Source organism: Heterocephalus glaber, unplaced genomic scaffold, assembly GCF_053883595.1.
Source record: "Heterocephalus glaber isolate CG9 unplaced genomic scaffold, H.glaber_assembly_v1.0 deba00001428, whole genome shotgun sequence".
Taxonomy (NCBI): Eukaryota; Metazoa; Chordata; class Mammalia; order Rodentia; family Bathyergidae; genus Heterocephalus; species Heterocephalus glaber.
In genome coordinates, this window is record NW_028258293.1 from 8855724 (window position 1) to 8874958 (window position 19235).

A 19235-nucleotide genomic window follows, 5' to 3' on the forward strand; every position below is an offset into this window, starting at 1 on the left:
TCACGACCGTCACGTACTGGTGGTCGGCAGAGACATTGATGGATTGTCCTATGGATAGTGGGTCGGGGAACACCCGTTCTCCGGACAAACAAGGAGTTGAGTAATTTACTTTTAAAACTCCATGTCTGTTGCAAATTTTATCTAGCTTCCCAGAACTAACAAGCTTTTTAATCATTAACACACATTTAATTACAGTCGGGGCTACAAGAATTCTAAGATTACAAGGTTTTGCGGTCCTACAGTAGAAAACAAATCATTGTTGATCTAAAGCACCTAGTTTGTGTTACTTTGTTCAGATAGCTCCAGGAAACTAGCACAGAAGTGTTCTGAGTTTACAGATTTGGGGCTGGCCACTGCACCTTCCCCTGAATGGTGAGTTTATTAGGTGACAGGAGTGGTGTGGGGCACTGTGGTAAAATATGAAGAGACCTGAGTCATGAATACCACCTGCAGTTTGTTTTCTGGAGAGCACAAATTTAAGTGTAAAAAATAAGGCATTACTAAGAAAGAAATATACAGAAATAAAAGAAATAACATGAGTCATGAGTAGGGAAAGGTCTAATATACCATCCTCCAAGACCAACTGTCCTCCTCCTCAGGGCTGCCTTTCCCTCCAGCCCCGGAGGGCTCTCCTGTAGGCACCCACCTCCGAGGGTGTATTATGGAAACCTCCATTTTGGGGAAAGTAGCTCTTTCCATTGTTACCCATCTTGGATTTATTTAACTTGGGCATTCCACATTGAAAAATAACTATTTGGTCATATCTAGGCTCTAATCCCAAATGAGGCACACAAGGAAAAAATAAATCTCACTGGGTCTTGACTTTTTCTAACTTGGAAAAAAAAGAGAGAGAGAATATTGGTCATTCTGCACTCTCTTTCTTGCAAAACATTAGTGTAAATATCTAACAGTAGAGAGCATCTGGAGGCGTTTTTGGAAGCCTGTAACATAGAAAACATGTATAAATGCTGATTGCTCAAACACGGTCTAGGCAACCTTTCTCATTCACACTGACCACTTTTGAGTAACCTACTCACTTTCAACTTGATAGCTTTGAGGTTGTTTGGTGCCTTCAACAGATTTATAAAGCTTAAAAATCCAATCATCTCATCAAAGTTTTCCGTAGTTGAGTAAATTGTCCACTGTTGCTCCTGTCTTGCAGATGAGGGTACTGAAATCAGGTGCTATGCTTGTGACCAGGCAGAGGTGTGATGTGAAATCAACTCCAGTGCTCTCTTGTTGCCTTTGTCAACATCTACTGATTGTGATATTTTGGGTCACCCAGTTGATTCTACAGTTTTTAGAGTTAATCTTTAATGCAGGCATCTATAATGTCCCTCTTTAATGATGAAGAAAGGATTTTGATCTTAAAAATCCTGTGGTGACCCATCTAGTTTTCATGTATATTTCTAGTCACACCATAAAGACTTATGCACGGTGCATGGGAAAGAAAGAAAGAAATCATGTGGGAAGCAAGAACACTTATGGCACTATGGTCAGAAGCTTAAGTGGAATCTACCATTGAGCTAAGCCTATTGTTCAGTGCTTTGCATTTTTCAGGGAAGACATTAAACTGAGGATATTGCTAAAATAAACAAACACACCCCTACGTATGAGAGAGAAAACCAAGTCAATGTTTACATTTAATCTTCTACTTGTGTACTTCTACTTGTATATGACTCTGATATTTGAGACTGGATATCAAATGAGAAGGAAGAGAAGAGTGTTTTCATGATAAACACTGTCTGCAGTTCTTTCTACCCAGAGTTCCAGACGTCAGGGACAAGTGGATCACTCAGCCTTGGAATCATCTTGCAAGGTGCAGAATGGATCCACCATACCCTAGTCCATATATTTTGATTATCCTCATCTTTCTGTGGTGTTTGAGTTGCAAGCAAGTGGGGTTATACACCAAGCTTTTCTCTTGACATCTGGAAAGAGGCAGTGACAGGCTGTCTTCTCCCTCTTTTGTCTTTTTCAATTCTGTTACATAGAATCTGCTTCCAGTCTCTTCCCACTCGCATGCAACATGCTATAAGACTAATGGAACCATGTCAGCCATATTTAAAATTATTTCAACTGTAAGAGACAATAGGAACCCCTTTAGTATGACCTCTAAGGCACTGGTTGAGCAGCTTTTCCATTTTATCCATCATCATATCTGCTTCCGAACACATTTGATGTTCCACCACTTGCCAATTATTCTCTAGTAATACATGTTAAACTGTTAAGAAATGACTCAAGTTTATCCTTTCTGTGTCAGAGTAGTATGCTGTTGTGTATAAATTCGACATTTTTAATCCATTCACCTGTTGATGGACAAAGAGGCTGCTTCCAAGATTTAGCTGTTATGAATTGTGCTGCTATAAACATAGGTATCCATGTATCATTGGAAATGATGTCTTTAACTATTTGGAGAAAATACCTAAAATAAATAATTAAAAAGAAAAATAAAGATAGATAATAGGAAAGAGGGAACTAGAGTTTTTGCCCAAGGGAAGGAGACCAAAAAAATGGAGAGAAGGGAGGGAAAGGGGATGAAAATAGAATTAAGATGTGTTACGTACATGTAGCCACACCCTGCAAGGCATGTACTCATTAGGTACAGCAAATGAGTACTAACAAGGAATAAAAAATTTAAAACTCCTAGACAAATTCCTAAATGCAAATTGTGACAACTAGCATTCTAAAAGTGTTTTAAAAACTTTAAAATGTATAATTATGCAAAAAATGTTTGCACTCCTCTGTTGATATGTGATATTTGCTGTTCAAATAGAAGACTCTGAATGCATGAATTTCCCTTTTATGTGCTACGATGACATTCTATTACCACCTCTGTTTAATTCTTCTTCTCCACTGTCTTGTGAACTTCTCAAAAACTAAAACCATATCCCATTCATTTTTGTATTTCCTTAGTGTAACTATAGGCTGGCAGAACTCAAAAGATGTTCAATAAAAAAACGGATAGATGGGCCAGGGATTTAGCTCAGTGATTCCACCACCTGCCTCATAAGCAGAAGGACCCAAGTTTGATCCCCGGTACCAAAAAAAAGAAATGGATAGATGAGTGGAATAACTCTTGAAAAAATGTTTCTGTACTCTACATTTAAGCCTTGTTGATCAGCGGTTGTAGCTACTCAATACATTCTTCTTGGTGACTAACATTTGTGCAGTTTTAACACTGAGATGCTAAAGTGCATATTAAACTCTTTCCACCTTGAGACTTCTGCATATGCCATTTCCTTTTCAGATACTCTCTTCCTGTCGTGGTCAGTGAGGCTAATACCCATCTTTGACGGTTCATGCTGCAGATCACGTCCATGGAGAAATTAAATTTCTCAACCCATAAACTGTGTTAAGGGCTCTTTTTGAACTTTTTATAGGACCTACTTCTCTTTCATAGCATCTATCATAATTGGAGTTGATTTTTCTGTTCACTTCTTTACCATCTGTCACCCACATAGCATTAAGATTCCTATGGACCCAGAATCTGTTTAGTTTTCTTTTCTAATCTGCTGTGTTCCTAATACCTGTCACATAATATATTCTCAATGAATATTTATTGTTTGACAAATTGACTACCTTATGGAATGAAAAATTATCTTTTAGTTATCTTGAAAAGACTGTTATGAATCTAATGATGTAGAAATGTTTCCTTTCTGCCACTTGTTAACTTGGTATATACAAAACATTCACTTTACCTTATAGCTTTAACCTTCTCATCTATAAAATGGAGGAGAAGAGACATGTACCTTCTTTCCTTCCAGAGTTCTAGGACTCTAGCCACCAAAATAGTAAAAGTTAGGTGGGAATTGTTATTAGAATTTAGATCCATGAATTTCATATGTACTTTCTAACTCACTGTAGAATGTTTAGTTAACAAAGAATTTTAGGAGGTTCTAAAATTCAAAATTCTGTAAAAGTATATAAGATGTCTCCAGGAGAATTAAGGACAAAGGAGAACAGATGAACAAGCTCATCAGGAAGAAAGAAGTTTCTCCTATAATGTTTATCTCGTTAATGATTTAAATAGGTGACATTTTTTTTAAAAAAAGTCAGTAGGGAAGAAGGTATAAACAGTCTCATATTTAATGGGATTCTGAGAATAATTACAATATTCAAGTTCACTTGAATAAATCAATAATTTATCAGAGAGAATAAAGTCAGAAAATTTTAAAGCTGAGATTTTAAAATTCATCTTGTCTGAGTTTTTACAAACTACTGAGACTACCCTATTCTTTTATATTCCAGATGGGGAAACTGAAGCCCAGAGAATTGATATAACCCACCTTGAATTATATAAAAGAGAAGTACCAGATTTAGGCTCAAACAATAACAGTTCGGCTTTTTCTATTGTCCCATTGCAACTGGAATTGAGAGTTATTGTAGCTTGAGATGAGCAATGTGGCAGTTTCCACTCCACATGTATGGAAATAGATCTGCCTTCCTTCAGATTCCCTTTTACTCATCTCTGGGAAGCAGTACCATAGACTCTGCCGAGATCTGCTAGAAAGATAGCTTTCATCTCTGACATTTATTCTCACGCAGGCTTTTGTTGGCTTTGAGCAGAACTTCATTTGGATTCATAAACCTGTTCACAAACATACACAATTCCTCCTTTACTTTGACTTTATAAAATAAAAACATTTTCCCAAGGCTACTGAATTAACTTTTATAAATTCAAAAGCTGTCAAATGTCCTTGGATATCATCACAATATCTTCATTGTCAGCCCAGAGATTAAAAAATGAATAAATAAAAAGATCAGAGTACTGTAAGACTTGCGTTTTCTGGGGGTAAATGTCATATCTGATTGGCTTACTTTGTGTTTTAAAATAAAGAATATCGCATGAAAAATGTAATAAAAGTCTATATGTAAACTCCAAGGATAAAAAATGACATTTTATGTTATTTGCTTTAGATCTTCCGTCAAGTTACAAAATTACCATATTTGAAGTTTTTTTATGCTTTGCTAGATAGTTTCTTCTTCCCTCCCCAGATGCAACTATGAGCACCATAAATCTGTGTGTCTTTCCAACTTATGTCTGTCTTCTTGCTGTAGAGTATCTAGCACATTGTTATATTATTATAGTATTTTATATAATTAATGTTTTATGGTGCATATTATTCTCCATTTGATTTATATCAAATATAATGTATAAAATATATATAGAAAAATATTGTAAGCCATCAATTTGAGTATTGTAGCAGCAGTAAAAATACCTTTAGATGGTTTCCAAAATAGCCTGTTGTAAAGAATCCTACACTGACATCATATTTCAAAAGTTAATGTATTATATTTATTTGGTGTCATGAGTTATGGGGGGTAAGGCAATGGCACCTGTTAAACACTAAAATGCAGTGATGTGCTACGCACATTATATGTTACCAATTTATTCATAAAACCACCTACAAATTGGGCACTAGAAGGCTGTATTATAGATAGAAAATGTGAATTTTCAGAGAAATTAAGTAAATTTCCCAAGTCACACAAATATTTATTGGCAGTGGGCTGTAGTCATGAAAGCTACAGGATATGGAGCCAGACTGGCTCACATTCTAACTTCACATTACACCTTGGGGAAGTCAGGTAAGGTACACACCTTCCCTGTGAGTTTCCTCAGTTCCCTTGTTTATAAAAGTGGGTTTGCAATAGTACCTATCACAAAAGTGTATTGTGAAAATTAAATGAGTATCTCTGTTATTATTCCTGAATCCCTCATTCACAACCTCCTTTAAGATAAAATCAAAGGTAAATAACATCTAAACAAATGAACAGTAAAAGACAGCAGCCAAATATAAATGAATAAGTGACATAAAAATAGCAAATGAACCAAAAGGCACATAGTTCATTTTTCTTGCAAAGGAAACCTTTCCTGCAGAGTGGTTACCTGTGCATGAAGGCATCAGAAGGAACACTGTGCATGCTGGGAAATACAAGGATTACCTAGCCCAGACTGGTTACATTAATAAAACATGTTGGCCAACAGGGTTTAACAAAACTTGAGATTTCTCTTTTGTCTGCTCTTGATGAAAGCCAAGGGTTTTATTCAATAGAAGCTGCTTAATACAGGCACAGTAGAGGATGATGTTCTGGGTATGCAGTAATTAGGCAACTGAATGCACCCATAGGAAACCTTGGGGAGGTTTGAGCATTTTATGGGACCAAACTCTAATGAAGCATCAGACCAACCTTTCCAGAAAGTGTTTTTGATAACAGCTGAATTGAAAATCAGGATTGAGAGACTGGATTAGGATGGAGACAGAAAGGAAAAATCCTTCCAGTTGCATCACTACACAAAGATTAAATTTCAGTGGCCACTATTTGTAGTTAAAATTTAAGGAGTGCAGGGGCTGGGGATTGAGCTCAGTGGTGCCGCTGCCTGCCTCACAAGTGCAAGGTCCTGAGTTTGATCCCTAGTACCAAAAACACAAGGAGCCCACATGCGGATGAGGGAAAGTGGAAAAAAACTGCACAGGTGATGAGAAGCACATGGGAGGAAAACAACAGAGAAACTGGAAAGAGAACTGGGAAATGCACTTGGGCATTCAGATGGTCTCTTCTCCTGTCTTGGACTTGATAGGTTCTGATTTTCCCAATGACCTAGACTCTTTATAGCCTGGGTATGTGAAGCTAAAGAAAATGTCCTCACTTAAAATTTTAAAAAAATATGTGAGGAGCACGCTGAAAACAGCCTGCCTTTGGGAATTTGGGGGATTAAGAAAAATCCTCTCTCGGGATGCTGAGAGCTGCGTACACAGGAGCTTCTTCACTCGGTCACATCTGCATGATCTCCTTCAGCATCTGGGACCCAGGTGATCACTGTGGGAGCTGATTCTATCTTCTCACCCGTGTCCCCCATGCCACAGGCAATGTGTGTGCTTAGTGCACATTTGTTGAGTGAAAGTGTGCATTCGTAAACGAACCTCAGAAAAGCCGGTTGCCCCAGCATTTGTGTAGACCAAGTTAGCAATAGCAAACCACGGATGGTAACTTGAATGTCCATCATGACTATAGAAGTTAAAGACAAGCATATGTGACTTTCCATTATGTGGATAAGGTCTACGTGTGTACAAAGGTATAGAGAAGAGTACAAATGTGAGCACATGAAGATATTCACAACACCACTGGTTACAGTAGCCAAAATTGGAAATAATTAACATTCATAAGCAAGGTATGAAACACATAGGTTAAATGTAAAGTCATGTGCTGCCTAGGAATAAATTCTGAGAGATGTGTTGTTAAGTGATCAAGTCCTTGTGTGAGCAGCAGAGTGGACTTACGCAAGCTCAGGCCAAATGGGTCAATCACTCCTCTTGGCCTCGTAGTGCCATCGAAAGATGTGGTGAACATTTTAGTAACTACAGAGAGTAAATTCCAAACAATAAAATGCATACTACAGTAAATACATAAGCCAGTCACACAGCAGTTGACTATCATTATCAAATATCATGTACTGTACACAAATTGTATGTGTTATACTTTTATAAAAACAGCAGCACAGCAAGTTTGCTTACACCAGCCTCACACAAAGACATGAATAGTGAATGTGCTGTGCTCTGACACTTTAATGCCTGGGCTGTCACCAGGTGAAAGGAGCCTTTCAGCTTCCATGATCTTAGGGGACCATGGTGTATACATGGCCCATCATTAACTGAAGTGCCTTTATGTCACCCAGGACTGCTGGTCATGTTATGTAATACAATGGTGAACGTTAGAACTCTGTTCAAATAGGAAGTGCACATTAGACCGTTACGTGAAAGAAATAACTTGCAAATGTAAATCAAATATAATTTCAAATTTGCAAATTACAAAATATGTGTATAAGTTTTCTGTGTGTTTGTCTTAGAAAAGATTCTGGTAAGTTAACAGTGAGTGCATCTCTGGACAGCAGAATCATTGATTACATTTATTGTTTTTAATACTGATGTTTACCTAAGGAACCTCTATCCAAGCGCTACGTTGATAATCAGAAAGGCAGTAAAGTAACTTAAAATTTAAAAGGAAAGATTAAAAACTTTTTGCTGTGGTCACATAGTCTGCATCCGAGTTTCATCCCTGTCTGGGAAATCCTTAGGAAGTTACTTATACTCTGATAGGCCTAGTCTCCATAGAAAATAGAAACGTAATGGAAGGTGCCCTTTTGATTTTACAAATCAGATGTGAAGATGAAATGGGGTAATATATGAGAAAGCATATTGCAAAGTGAAAAATAATAAATATATAAAATGAGAAAAAAAGAAGAGACAAAAGGAAAATGGAACAAGGACTGTATAATTACAAATAGTTAATGTGACCAGTGGTGATATTTGAAGACATTATTAGAACAATTTTCCAACAGGAAATATAAGTTTTATGTTATGGAATTGAGGAAATTAGATATTGTTCTCATTGTTTTAATTCTTCTCATCACGTTATGAAGAGACACCATGTGCGTCCCCTCAAGAATTAGGCTGGGTCTCTGGTCATCGTTTCTTCATGCAGGGGATGGTAGAAAGAAACAAGATAAAACGTATCCAGCTGTTTCCCACTCACATACTTGGAGGTTATTTGAGTGCTAGATGTGGGGTATTGAGTGAAGTAACAAATACTGATTTAATTAATTAATTTAAAAACAGAAATAAAAATTTTTAAAAAACAGATGTTGTGGCATAAACCTATAATTCCAACACCCAGGAAGCTAAGACAGGAGGATGGAGAGTTTAAGCCCTCCTGCCCAGGCTGCAGAACAAAGCCATGTCTGAAAAAGGCAGGAAAGAAGCAAAGCAAGAAAGAAGGAAGGAGGGAAGGAAGGAGGGAAAGAAGGAAGGAAGAAAGGAAGGAAAAGAGAAAGAGAGGAGGGAGAGAAGGGATGGAGAGAGAGAGAGAGAAGAATCATAGCTAACTATATTAATTTACTTCAAAATCCATAAAACCTTTGGGTCCCCTTATCAAATGGGTTCCCCTCATGGAATTTCAATGTCCTAATTTGGTAAATAAGTGGTGTCAGTGAAATCATTCCATAAGTTCCCCCCCTCCCCCGCAGGAAGGTTTTATGGAGCTCAGATTCTACACTTTCTTCACATACAGATTACATAACTAGTCTTCCCTTTCCACATTTCATAAGAAGAAGAGCTAAATGATCCTTTCCATAACAAAGACGTCCTGCCAGCTGCCTTGCTTACTGTTAGTTGGTTTGGTTGAAACATTACCCTATAATACTCTATTGTACCATGGTAAAGCCGTTTAAACTTTCCATGCTTCCTTTTTTTGTTGTTTTCATTTGTAAACTTAGGATGGATTAACATCTACTCTGGTGGCTCACTGTGGAGTCACACAATATGCTAACCAAAACACGATTGGCAGAAGCTCGGACAGGCTATGGGTGCAATGAGAATTAGGCAGTAGCACTGAACTGACAACTTTTAAGCTTGTTTCCAAATTTTTCTTTAAATTTAGTAGCAGTTGTGACAATATTGTCAGTGATAGATGGAATTTGACTCAGACCTCGTTCTCAGTTTAGAACTCTCCCTACAGAATCACATCCCACACAGTCTAAAGAAAGCCAGATTCTTCCCTTAAATCCCAGGGTGCTCAGGAGGTCTGCTACTCTGTGGTCTACTGTCGAGTTCACTGGGCTGCCCACAAGCAAAGTTCACATTAAAACTACAAACAAAATAAAATAACCTGAATTAATGTACAGTTCTTACAAAAGCATAAATAGAGCATTTTATTACACCTTTTTTGCTGCAACAAAATGATAGTCCACATCATTTTATTCAACACAATAAAAGCTATGGTCACATTACATCACTTTGACACAAAGCAAAAGGTGCTTTTATTTTCTTAAGGTCAAGAATGATTTGTATTTTGAAACAAACTTTATGTTTTATATTTGCAGTAGCAGGGCCTCCAGTCACGAGCACAATACAATGAACAGATCAAATATCCAGAACAGACAATTAAATACACCAATAATATTTTGAGTTGAATTGGGAAACGCATTATCATTGTAGAACAATAAAAGTGATCTGATGTTAACGTTTTAAATAAATCATTCCAACCACCCAAATAGCTACCACAAGCATCATGAAGATAATATATAGACAGGAAATTGTATGCGTTGCACTTATTGCTTGCTACACAAATGTTGCAATTCCTGTTGAGTTATATTAAGAAATGACAAGCAAAATACCTCCTCCCCCTCTAAAATTCTATGACTCTATGAAAGTAGAAATTACAACCCCAAACCCAACATTAAGTGTATGCTATTTTTGGTCTGTGTGAGGATTGTTTATATGTTTCTGTGTGTGTGGATATGTATAAGATATACAGATATATATAGATGCAATTTTAATAGAATTTACTGTCCTATATATTTAAGACAAATATCTCTTAAGTGGGACTTTGAATAATAAAATTGTCTACTTACAGTATCTCTATTAACTTTACTTTTCATATTATATATAGTTCTGTGGCACAAGATTCATATAGTATTTCATTATCAAGGAAGAAGGATATCTAAACCATTTTCTATTTCTTTTGTTTTTAATATTGCATTTTAAGGGTTATATCTTCATAATAAATTTCTTATTAGATTCTTTATGGTGTATATATCTTTTTCCCCTAATGCAAGTTACAACCAGTACAAAGTTGTAATAAAAATACATTAAAGTCTATTTCTTTTTATATTTTTTGCAAAAAAGTTATGTGATATGCTACATGAAAAATTGAATTTATTGAAATGTGAAGTGTTTCATACTGTCAGGTAATGAATGGAAGAACATGAAGCATACCCCTCACTTTACAAGTTCTCTTTCACAAAAATAAGTGTTTGTGTCCAAGCATTTCATATAAAACACTGCAAGATATTCTTTTGGATCACAAAATATCCCACATTATGCAATCTTAATAATTATCTAGTATAACTCTCAAGCTGCTGGTACTCAATATACTTCTTCCACTGAGAGATTTCAACTCCATAGTTACACTTACTCAATATTGTCAACATCTGGTGCAGCCAATGGGATCGTTTCACTTTTTTCGAAACAGGATTTCTGTGTGATATCTTGCAATTCAGTGTAACAAATATGTAAGTGCATTTTGCATGGTCAAGTAGCTTTGGCTTCCTAACTTCTGTAAGATGAGATATACCAAATGTTTGTGCTTTGTTAAATGGTGATGGATTTTAGCTCCCATGAATTCAGTGGATAGCTACTTGTTTCTACAGTAAAACTTTAAATTACAAAGGCAAGGATGGATGACCTGAATGGCAATGATGTAATTACACAACTTCTACAGATTGCACTTGGTGGTGATTTCATGGGTTTGATTTCATTTTTACAGCAAGACTTGCCTGGTTTACATGTTTACACCATGTTTTTTAAATTTTTTGTGTGCAATCACACTTAATTCAATCACAAGCACTAAAAATAAACCCAGCAATTAATTTTGTTATGAATAATCATCTCGGTCCTTATAGGTATACGAGTCTTGTACTCCTTCTTGTACAAATTCCTCTTTCTTTTCCCAGCCATTAGGCCAACCCCCATTGGCCTGTGTTGTGGCACCATAAGATTTAGTGGTACCATAATTTATATAATTCTGAGTAATGTCCCCCGTTTCTTCATTGAGTTCATCTTCATGGATAAATCCACATTTTTCTTCACTTGTTTCCTCAGGATCTGCCCAGGGCTGCTTCTCTCCGGAGGCAAATATTGCATAAAAGATAACTCCTCCATAGTGGACGAGGGCAGCAATCAGGAAGACATACTGCCACTCTTCGCGTGACTGTAGCAACAAAAGTGACACTGTAAGTGGAAACTCCCCACGATTAAAAAGCACAACACCTCCTCTGCGTCTCTACCAGAATGCATTTCATGAAATACTGTCTTTAGGAATATCTAGGTTCTAATTCTTTAAAGCAAACACTTTTATAAAAACATTCTATAAAACTATTTCTTTGACTCATGTTTAACATAAAAGTTCTGAAATAAAATTTCCAATCTGTCTATAGCCCATTGAATTTCAAAATATTCATATTCTCTTTTCATTTCCATTGGTTTACTTATCTTTTTATTTCACTTCTTTTATTTCCTTCTGTTAGACAATAATTTTGAAGTGTTGTATAGACATACGTTGATAAATAGCTGATAATAAAATGTCCCCATGGACAACTGCAGAGGAGTCTGAATCTAAGGTTACAAATAAAGCTGAGGAGACTTCTGCTTGCCTACTTCAAAAAGGTGTTAGAATAAAAATTATTTCTGCCACATCAGGGATATCAGAAATAGGTGTGTAGTGCACTGCCTTGAGTGTGATACACAGCAAAACCATAAATAAATAGATGTTAAATGGTGCTGAGAAAAATCTTGCTTATTGATTGCACAAGTGAATCTGCTCAAGGTTCCTAGAGAGATAGTTTCTTCCGGGCCTCAGTTATCTTTCCTACTCTGAAGGGTGGTGACTAAACCAGAGCATGTCAAAGAGGTCATAGTCACTCTTCCAACCGTGACAGAGACTCATCACACCCGAATACTTGTCTCCCCCTTCTCACCTTATTCTTTGTCATTGCACCAACAATGATAGGGCAAACCATTCCCGACAGTGTGCCAACGCCGTTTGAAATGCCCATTAAGATACTGGCATACCGTGGAGCGATATCCAAGTGGTTAACGTTGAAGCCTGGAATACACACATGAACATTGACTCGGCGAATCTCCAACCCCTCAGAGGTAGGCACTTAGAATGTTATTCAGCACTCCTTAGAAGACACCAGGGCCAGAGAGTGTCCTTACTGATGACGTTTTGATAATTTAGCTCAGGGATACTGTGAGAACGGAATGAGGTCTAATTTCTTGTCCAATATTTACATGATCCTTGCCGGATAGAGTGACGGAAATATTCTCTTAACAAAAGAAGCAAGTACCACTAACAAAGAAAGAAACAATAAGCCTGGGAGGCAGAGAGTAGTAACAAATCTAATTTTTCTAAATGTCTTGGTTGTTACTCAGTTAAATGTGTATACACAGGATCACCAGCCAAAATTAGGATTTCACATGTACAGAAGTAAAAGTATCTCACCAGATATGGCAAATCCGCTGAATCCCACTGCAAGTACCAAGAAGGAGATGGCGACCCCTCTAGTATGAGAATAACCAACCACCAGCAGCAATGTAGCTTCCATCCCAAAACCTTCAGAAGCAAGTAGAAGGAAACACTTTGGATATTTGTACAAATATGACCAATGAGCTAAAACTGCTAAGAGTGCTCCTATTTGTGGACCTACACACCCCATCTAAGAAAGCCTATACTAAAATACAAAAATTAAAACTAGTGATACATGCTGGAGATTACTGAGGCTTCCTTCATGTGTTATTAGGAAAATGCTGAAATCAACCTAAATTTTCAATGGCAGGAAAGGTTGTTAATTACAATAAAGACAAATAGTATCGTGCAGTGATTTAAAACTAGGAGCAATGGAAAATTTGAATCAAGATGAGCAAAGGATTGAAGTAAACAATGAGGGCACAAATGTAACTAAGTAGTCTAATATGTGTGGAAAGCTGCTCACCCTTGCGCATCAGGACTTACTGAATGAAAAGCATGTCCTGCTTGTCACATGTGCACTTACCACCACAATTCATGATCTTCCTCACTGTGGTCGTTGAAAGGATTTGCTTGCTTCTTAGAAAATCTGCAATTTGTCCTCCAATAGGTACAATGATTGTCATGACTAAGTGGGGCACGGCAGACAGCATGCCAACCTGATGCAAAACAAGAAGCAGGAGATGAATGTGGGCAGCTTAATGGGCTCGGCTTTCCAAATCCATCATCCGCTGATTATGAGCAAAGGGAGGCTAAAGATCCTCTCCAAGTGACCACTTCTTCATTCCTAGAATACACAGTAACTTCCATAGAATAAATGATAAAAGCTAAGTAAATTGGTTTTGATTCCCTTTTGTCTTCGTGATGGAGGAAAATATTGTCTTGCTGTTAGGAGCCAGTAAATTTTGAGTTCATGAATTAACTGTCCTGAGTCTTATCACTGAGTGATTCAACACTTACTCATCCGTTTTATATTCTTCAATGTCTTCCCACGAATCCATCATTCATGAGAGCAAGGCAACAAGGAAGGAAGTGATAGAAAGAAGGAAAGTCCATTTGACACACCTTAAAGGCCTGTATTTTAAAATTCATCTTTAATTCATAAAGCTAAAAACTGCACATTTGCATTATATATTAAGAATTTATAACATGTATTTAACTGGTGCAGAGTAAAGGTCCGGAATATACAGATCAGTTATTCAATTTAAGTATATCCTGCCAAATATCCATATGTAGTCCCACTGTCAGGCAGGGGTGTTCAGTCTCCAAGCTGATGTCCCAGTTTTCAGCCTAATTGAGAACCTACCCAATATCAAAGGAGCACACAGCTCTCTTCATTAATCGTGTGCAAACCACAGTTCTCTGGACACAGGAGTAGGAAGAATGAATAACTCCATTTAAATGGCATATTACCACATCTTAGCAAAGCTTCAATGCCAACATGGAACATGGAAGTTTCTCATGAAGTACACTTTGAAGCACAATTTTTGGCACATATTAAGTACCGGCCAAGTATTATTTGTGCCTAAATCCATCTTTCCAAAAAGATTATGACAGGAGTCAGAAAGGACCTGTTGTCTTGTACAGGGAGTGGAGAGTGTGGCATAGCAATCATGAACTCGGGTTTTTGTAATGGCCAACTGAGGTAGGGGGTGGCTCTAAGACAGCGCCAATGTGTAGGCTATTTAATTTTTTCTTCCACCCCAAAGGGAATTGTTAAAATACTATTATTAGATAAAGAAACAGAGGCTTAGAATGTGGAGTGGTTGTCAGAGCCAAGCTTTAAATTCATTCTACCTGTGTCCAAAGACTAAGCTCTGACCCTGTATTCTAAGCATCAATGCCATCTGTGAAAGAAAGAAAAATGAAAACAGACAATGCATGTGAATGTGCTCAGTGAAGTCCAAATTCAGCATTTGATATGGGCTCAACAAATCTGAGATAAATAAAGATATAATACAAATTGACCTTAGGGGAAACATTATTGCTTTTGAGATGACTATTTTGAAAAGTACGGCGCTTCTTTATGTTTTATTAGTATATGAGATACACAATGAATATATTTATCTATCGTCAGAGGTTGGACACCTGCATGCACAGCCTGATCCTTTTTACTTCCCCTCCATGTGCCCTCCCTCATTTCCCTTTTCATCCACCCATCTTCTTCCCTTGTGGCGAAGGTCTGTCTTCTTATTTCTTATAGTTTTATTTTGCTTCTTAAATTATTTATATTTTGGGGTTTTCATATAAAAGGAACCATGATTTATTTAACCTCCTGTGCCTGGTTTATTTTGCTTAGCATTATGAACTCAAGGTGCACCCAATTTCCTAGAAATGACTCAAATTTATCCTTCTTGATAGCTGAGTAATACTCCACTGTGTATAAATACCACATTTTCTTTATCCATTCATCTGTAAATGAACATATTGGTCATTTGCAGAATTTGAGTATTGTGATTTGTACTGATATAAATATGGATTATTTTTCTTTATTGCAATTGGTATATTTCATGCAATTAATGTGTAGAAAAAAAGTCATTAAAAAAAAAACATTCTAAAAGACAATGTGCCATGGATTTTCATTTGTTTGTTTGAAACAAGTCCCTCTATATAAGTTCAAGCTGGCCTTGAACTCAGTATACAGCCCAGGCTGGCCTCCAACTTGTGATGGTCCTCCTGCCTCAGCTTTCCAAGTGCTGGGATTACAGGTGTGTACCCACAGGACTTACTGTGCCATGTTTTTCATAATCATAAAGTGACTAAAAGCTTGAAAGTGACTGCATTTCCCAAGCCCACATAATGACCTTGTATTTTGACTCAGTATTTGATAATCTGAAAAATTCTGAAATTGAACATCCTGTTATTTAAGCATTTATTTAAGCAGTTATTACTTTTAAGCATCTATTTAAGCATTTATTACTTTCAATATGCAAAGAACAAAGCTATGATTATCATTTATTCATTTTTCCTGCAAAATGTGGGAAAAGCATAAAGGGAAATGCAAGGGAATAAAATAGAAGCTAAAAGAGACAGAAGTTGGGCCAGGGATTTAGCTCAGTGGTTCTGCCGCCTGCCTTGCAGGCACAAGGTCCCGAGTTTGATCCCCGGTACCAAAAAAAAAAAAAAAGAGAGAGAGAGAGACAGACATTTTGGATTATTTTAGCCCAAGGAATTCACATTTAAACATACAGAAACTCCCACTTCCTTAGCCAACAGGCAGATACCGATTGCCCAGGACCTCAACGTGGCCACTGCAGGGGCAAAGCCTCCTGGAAGGTGGGCAAATGTCTGCCTAGCTTCTGGGGACATGAACCATCACTTCCCACACATGGAGAATGATCAAACCTCTCTCAGAGTATCATTACTTAGGATAATCACTTACCAATTTGCTCATTATCTGAAGTGAGAATGAGCTAAATGTTTTGAGTCTATGACAGGCTCCTTGTAGAGACCCTGGATCGTTGCACATTGCCCAGTCCCTGCCCCCTTCTTCTCTGGGTCACAGCTTGGACTGTACACCTCTTGATCTCATCCATATTCTGCTCAAATGTACAGGCTGTACAGCAGCAAAGAGCAGCTCCTCAACACTTTTCCTCCTCCCCTAAAAACGCAATTCCAAAGATACGAAGTCTCCTCTCTGTTGGCTGGTCCCTATGTTCTGATCATTCAAAGCACTTACTCATTGTGGGCTTGACCTTACCCTGATCTACCACTCTCATAAGGGCTGATTATTTTCACATTTTAGCATAGGCAAAAATAATATTATACACATATGTTAGTAAATAATATAGTTCTCTTTCATGGCTAATTTATATGTGTGTGTGTGTGTGTGTGTGTGTGTATATATATATATAAGTTCTAATATATGGTATATATAACTAAATAATACACCTAACACATATTATATATAAAAATGTATATTATATAATATATATATGTATACATACATATGTACGCTTTGAATCTGTAGGATACCCAATTTCATGAAGATTTGGGAAAACCATCTTCAATGTAAATATTCTATTTCATTTAAAATTTGCTGCACTAATGAAAGATGATATTAATACTATTATTCCAAGATAAGAAAACTGAGGCTGACAATTATTCCAAAAGTGGTCCGAAGTTGCACACCACCATTCATTGTAGAACCTGCATCAGAATCCACACCCACCGAGATCCACAACTATGCTGCTGTTCTCCATCATCTCCTTAACATACTTTTCAGTTAAATAAGAGTATTTTATTTTTAGCAATCTATTAAACTCTCCAGACCAATCTGTGAGTGCAGACTTGATCCAGAATTTTAATTAAAGATATGACAGGAGATTCAAATCAACACATCTATTGTATCCAGTTTTTGCAAACTATCACTGATTTTACTGAAGCATTTTCTATTAATTGGAGAGCCATGGCTAGCACGACCAGATAATTTCATTAACATAGCCTGGCTCCTTCATTCTCCCCCTTCAAGAATAGCCTCTCAGTGTCAAATCTGTCCTAGATTATGAAAGCGGATGCACACATCCAGCCGCAGCCTTTGTGTAGGAGTGTAAGACCTCTTAGAGCTCCCAGAGGCCACTCCACGATGTTTGATCAGGCCCAGGGAGAACAGCCCTGTCTAAAGTACTCATTTGCCACAGAGACGGAGGAAACAGTTTCCTTAGAAACGAGGATCACAAAAGAGCTCTTAGAATAGCTACTCCTAAATTCAGGTTTTCAGTCCCAGCCCTCAGATACTCTTTTAAGTAGACACAATATGAAGAGTGAGAGCCCAGCCAGGTAATGACACTGGGAGAAATGACAAGACCATGGCCAGCCCCAGACAAGTGTACTCAGCACTCAGCCAAAGGCTTGGCAGGGCAGAGCATGCAATAAATACTTGCTAAGTGCTTGGATAGGTCTCGGGGTCACCTAAATTTGAATGGCAGAGTAAAGGGAATTGAGTAAATGGAAATCAAAAGACCAAGGCCTACCTTGGTATTATTATCAAGTAATTATTATCAAGTAATAAGTGATTCTATCACGTATTACTGCCATGGCTTTGGGTAATTTAAATCATTTCCTTTGTTTCTCTTTCCTCATCTGTTGAACAGAAATGATGATAGTGATCTAGTGGGTCAGCCAAAGTTGTTCATGAATATGAGGATCACCTAAATTTCAAATCCCTATATAAAGTTCTGTTTTTAAGTTCATTTTATTCTTATAGAAAATGTGAAAATGATTATATTTCCATAAGTATGAACAAATGTCTGTGGTCCTTAGCATGCTGTGCTGTGATGGGTAACAGTTTTTGTCTACACCACTAAGCTGTGAATATTCTGGGATAGAAACCATGCTTTTATTTCTGAGTCTGTCACAAAGTTTCACCTACTTTGTTCAACAAAGGCTTTTTAAATTAAGAAATGAGGTGAACAAAGTACAAGCACATTTTGTGCAATTTCTACAGCTGTATCTGTTAACTGCACAGATATATGAGAACTTTGGATAAGAGATTGATAATTATCTAAGTATATTTCCACTTGCAGAGAATACCTTCTTTTTTCACTGTTATGTAATCTCTGGCTTGAGACCTAAATCAAATTATGTTTATTTAGAGGAAAAAGCCTACAGTACTGCTCAAACCAAATGAAATGTAAGTCCCAAAAAGGTAAAGACCGGATCTGTTTTGCATGTATTCCCAGCACTAGAAGACAATTTAAAACAAAAAAGGAAACAATTTCTAGGAGAAAACAGAATACAGAAGGACACTCAAAACCTTATTTGCCTCCATTTCCCAGCAGTTATTTGTTGAATTGATAAGTAAGTCATGAAGATTAGAAAACATACTTGTGGCAAAAGAACACAATATTCTCTTAAATATAAAAAATCACCCACTATTTAAATAAGGTTGATTATACATACCTTACTAATTTCAAATCCAAAGACTTCCTCAAAATATGCTGGCTGACTGATAAGCAATAAATAAAAAGTCCAGCTTCTGCAGAAGTTTGCAACAATTATTGCATAGACTGGCATAGACGTAAAAAATTTCCTCCATGGAGTCTTGAATTTCTGAAATTCCAAAAATCATTTTCGTATTTATCAACAATCACTTTTTAGTATTTTCTAATTTAAACGGAAATAACAGATAGTTTATTTTTTCAAGATGT

At 37.0% G+C, this 19235-nt stretch overlaps 1 protein-coding gene across 2 annotated transcripts in view; it reads right to left on the minus strand.

Moving 5' to 3' along the window:
• Positions 1–9696: 9696 nt before the first annotated feature.
• Slc17a6 (solute carrier family 17 member 6) overlaps positions 9697–19235 on the minus strand; it is a 41860-nt gene continuing 32321 nt past the window's right edge. For both annotated transcript variants that reach the window (XM_004851564.4, XM_021263930.2), the window contains exons 8-12: positions 18988–19137; positions 13613–13745; positions 13063–13173; positions 12536–12663; positions 9697–11769 (exon numbers count right to left, since the gene is read on the minus strand). In XM_004851564.4, coding sequence (XP_004851621.2) covers positions 11434–11769; positions 12536–12663; positions 13063–13173; positions 13613–13745; positions 18988–19137 — 858 coding nt within the window. In that variant the 3' untranslated portion in view covers positions 9697–11433. The remainder of the gene's footprint in view (positions 11770–12535; positions 12664–13062; positions 13174–13612; positions 13746–18987; positions 19138–19235) is intronic.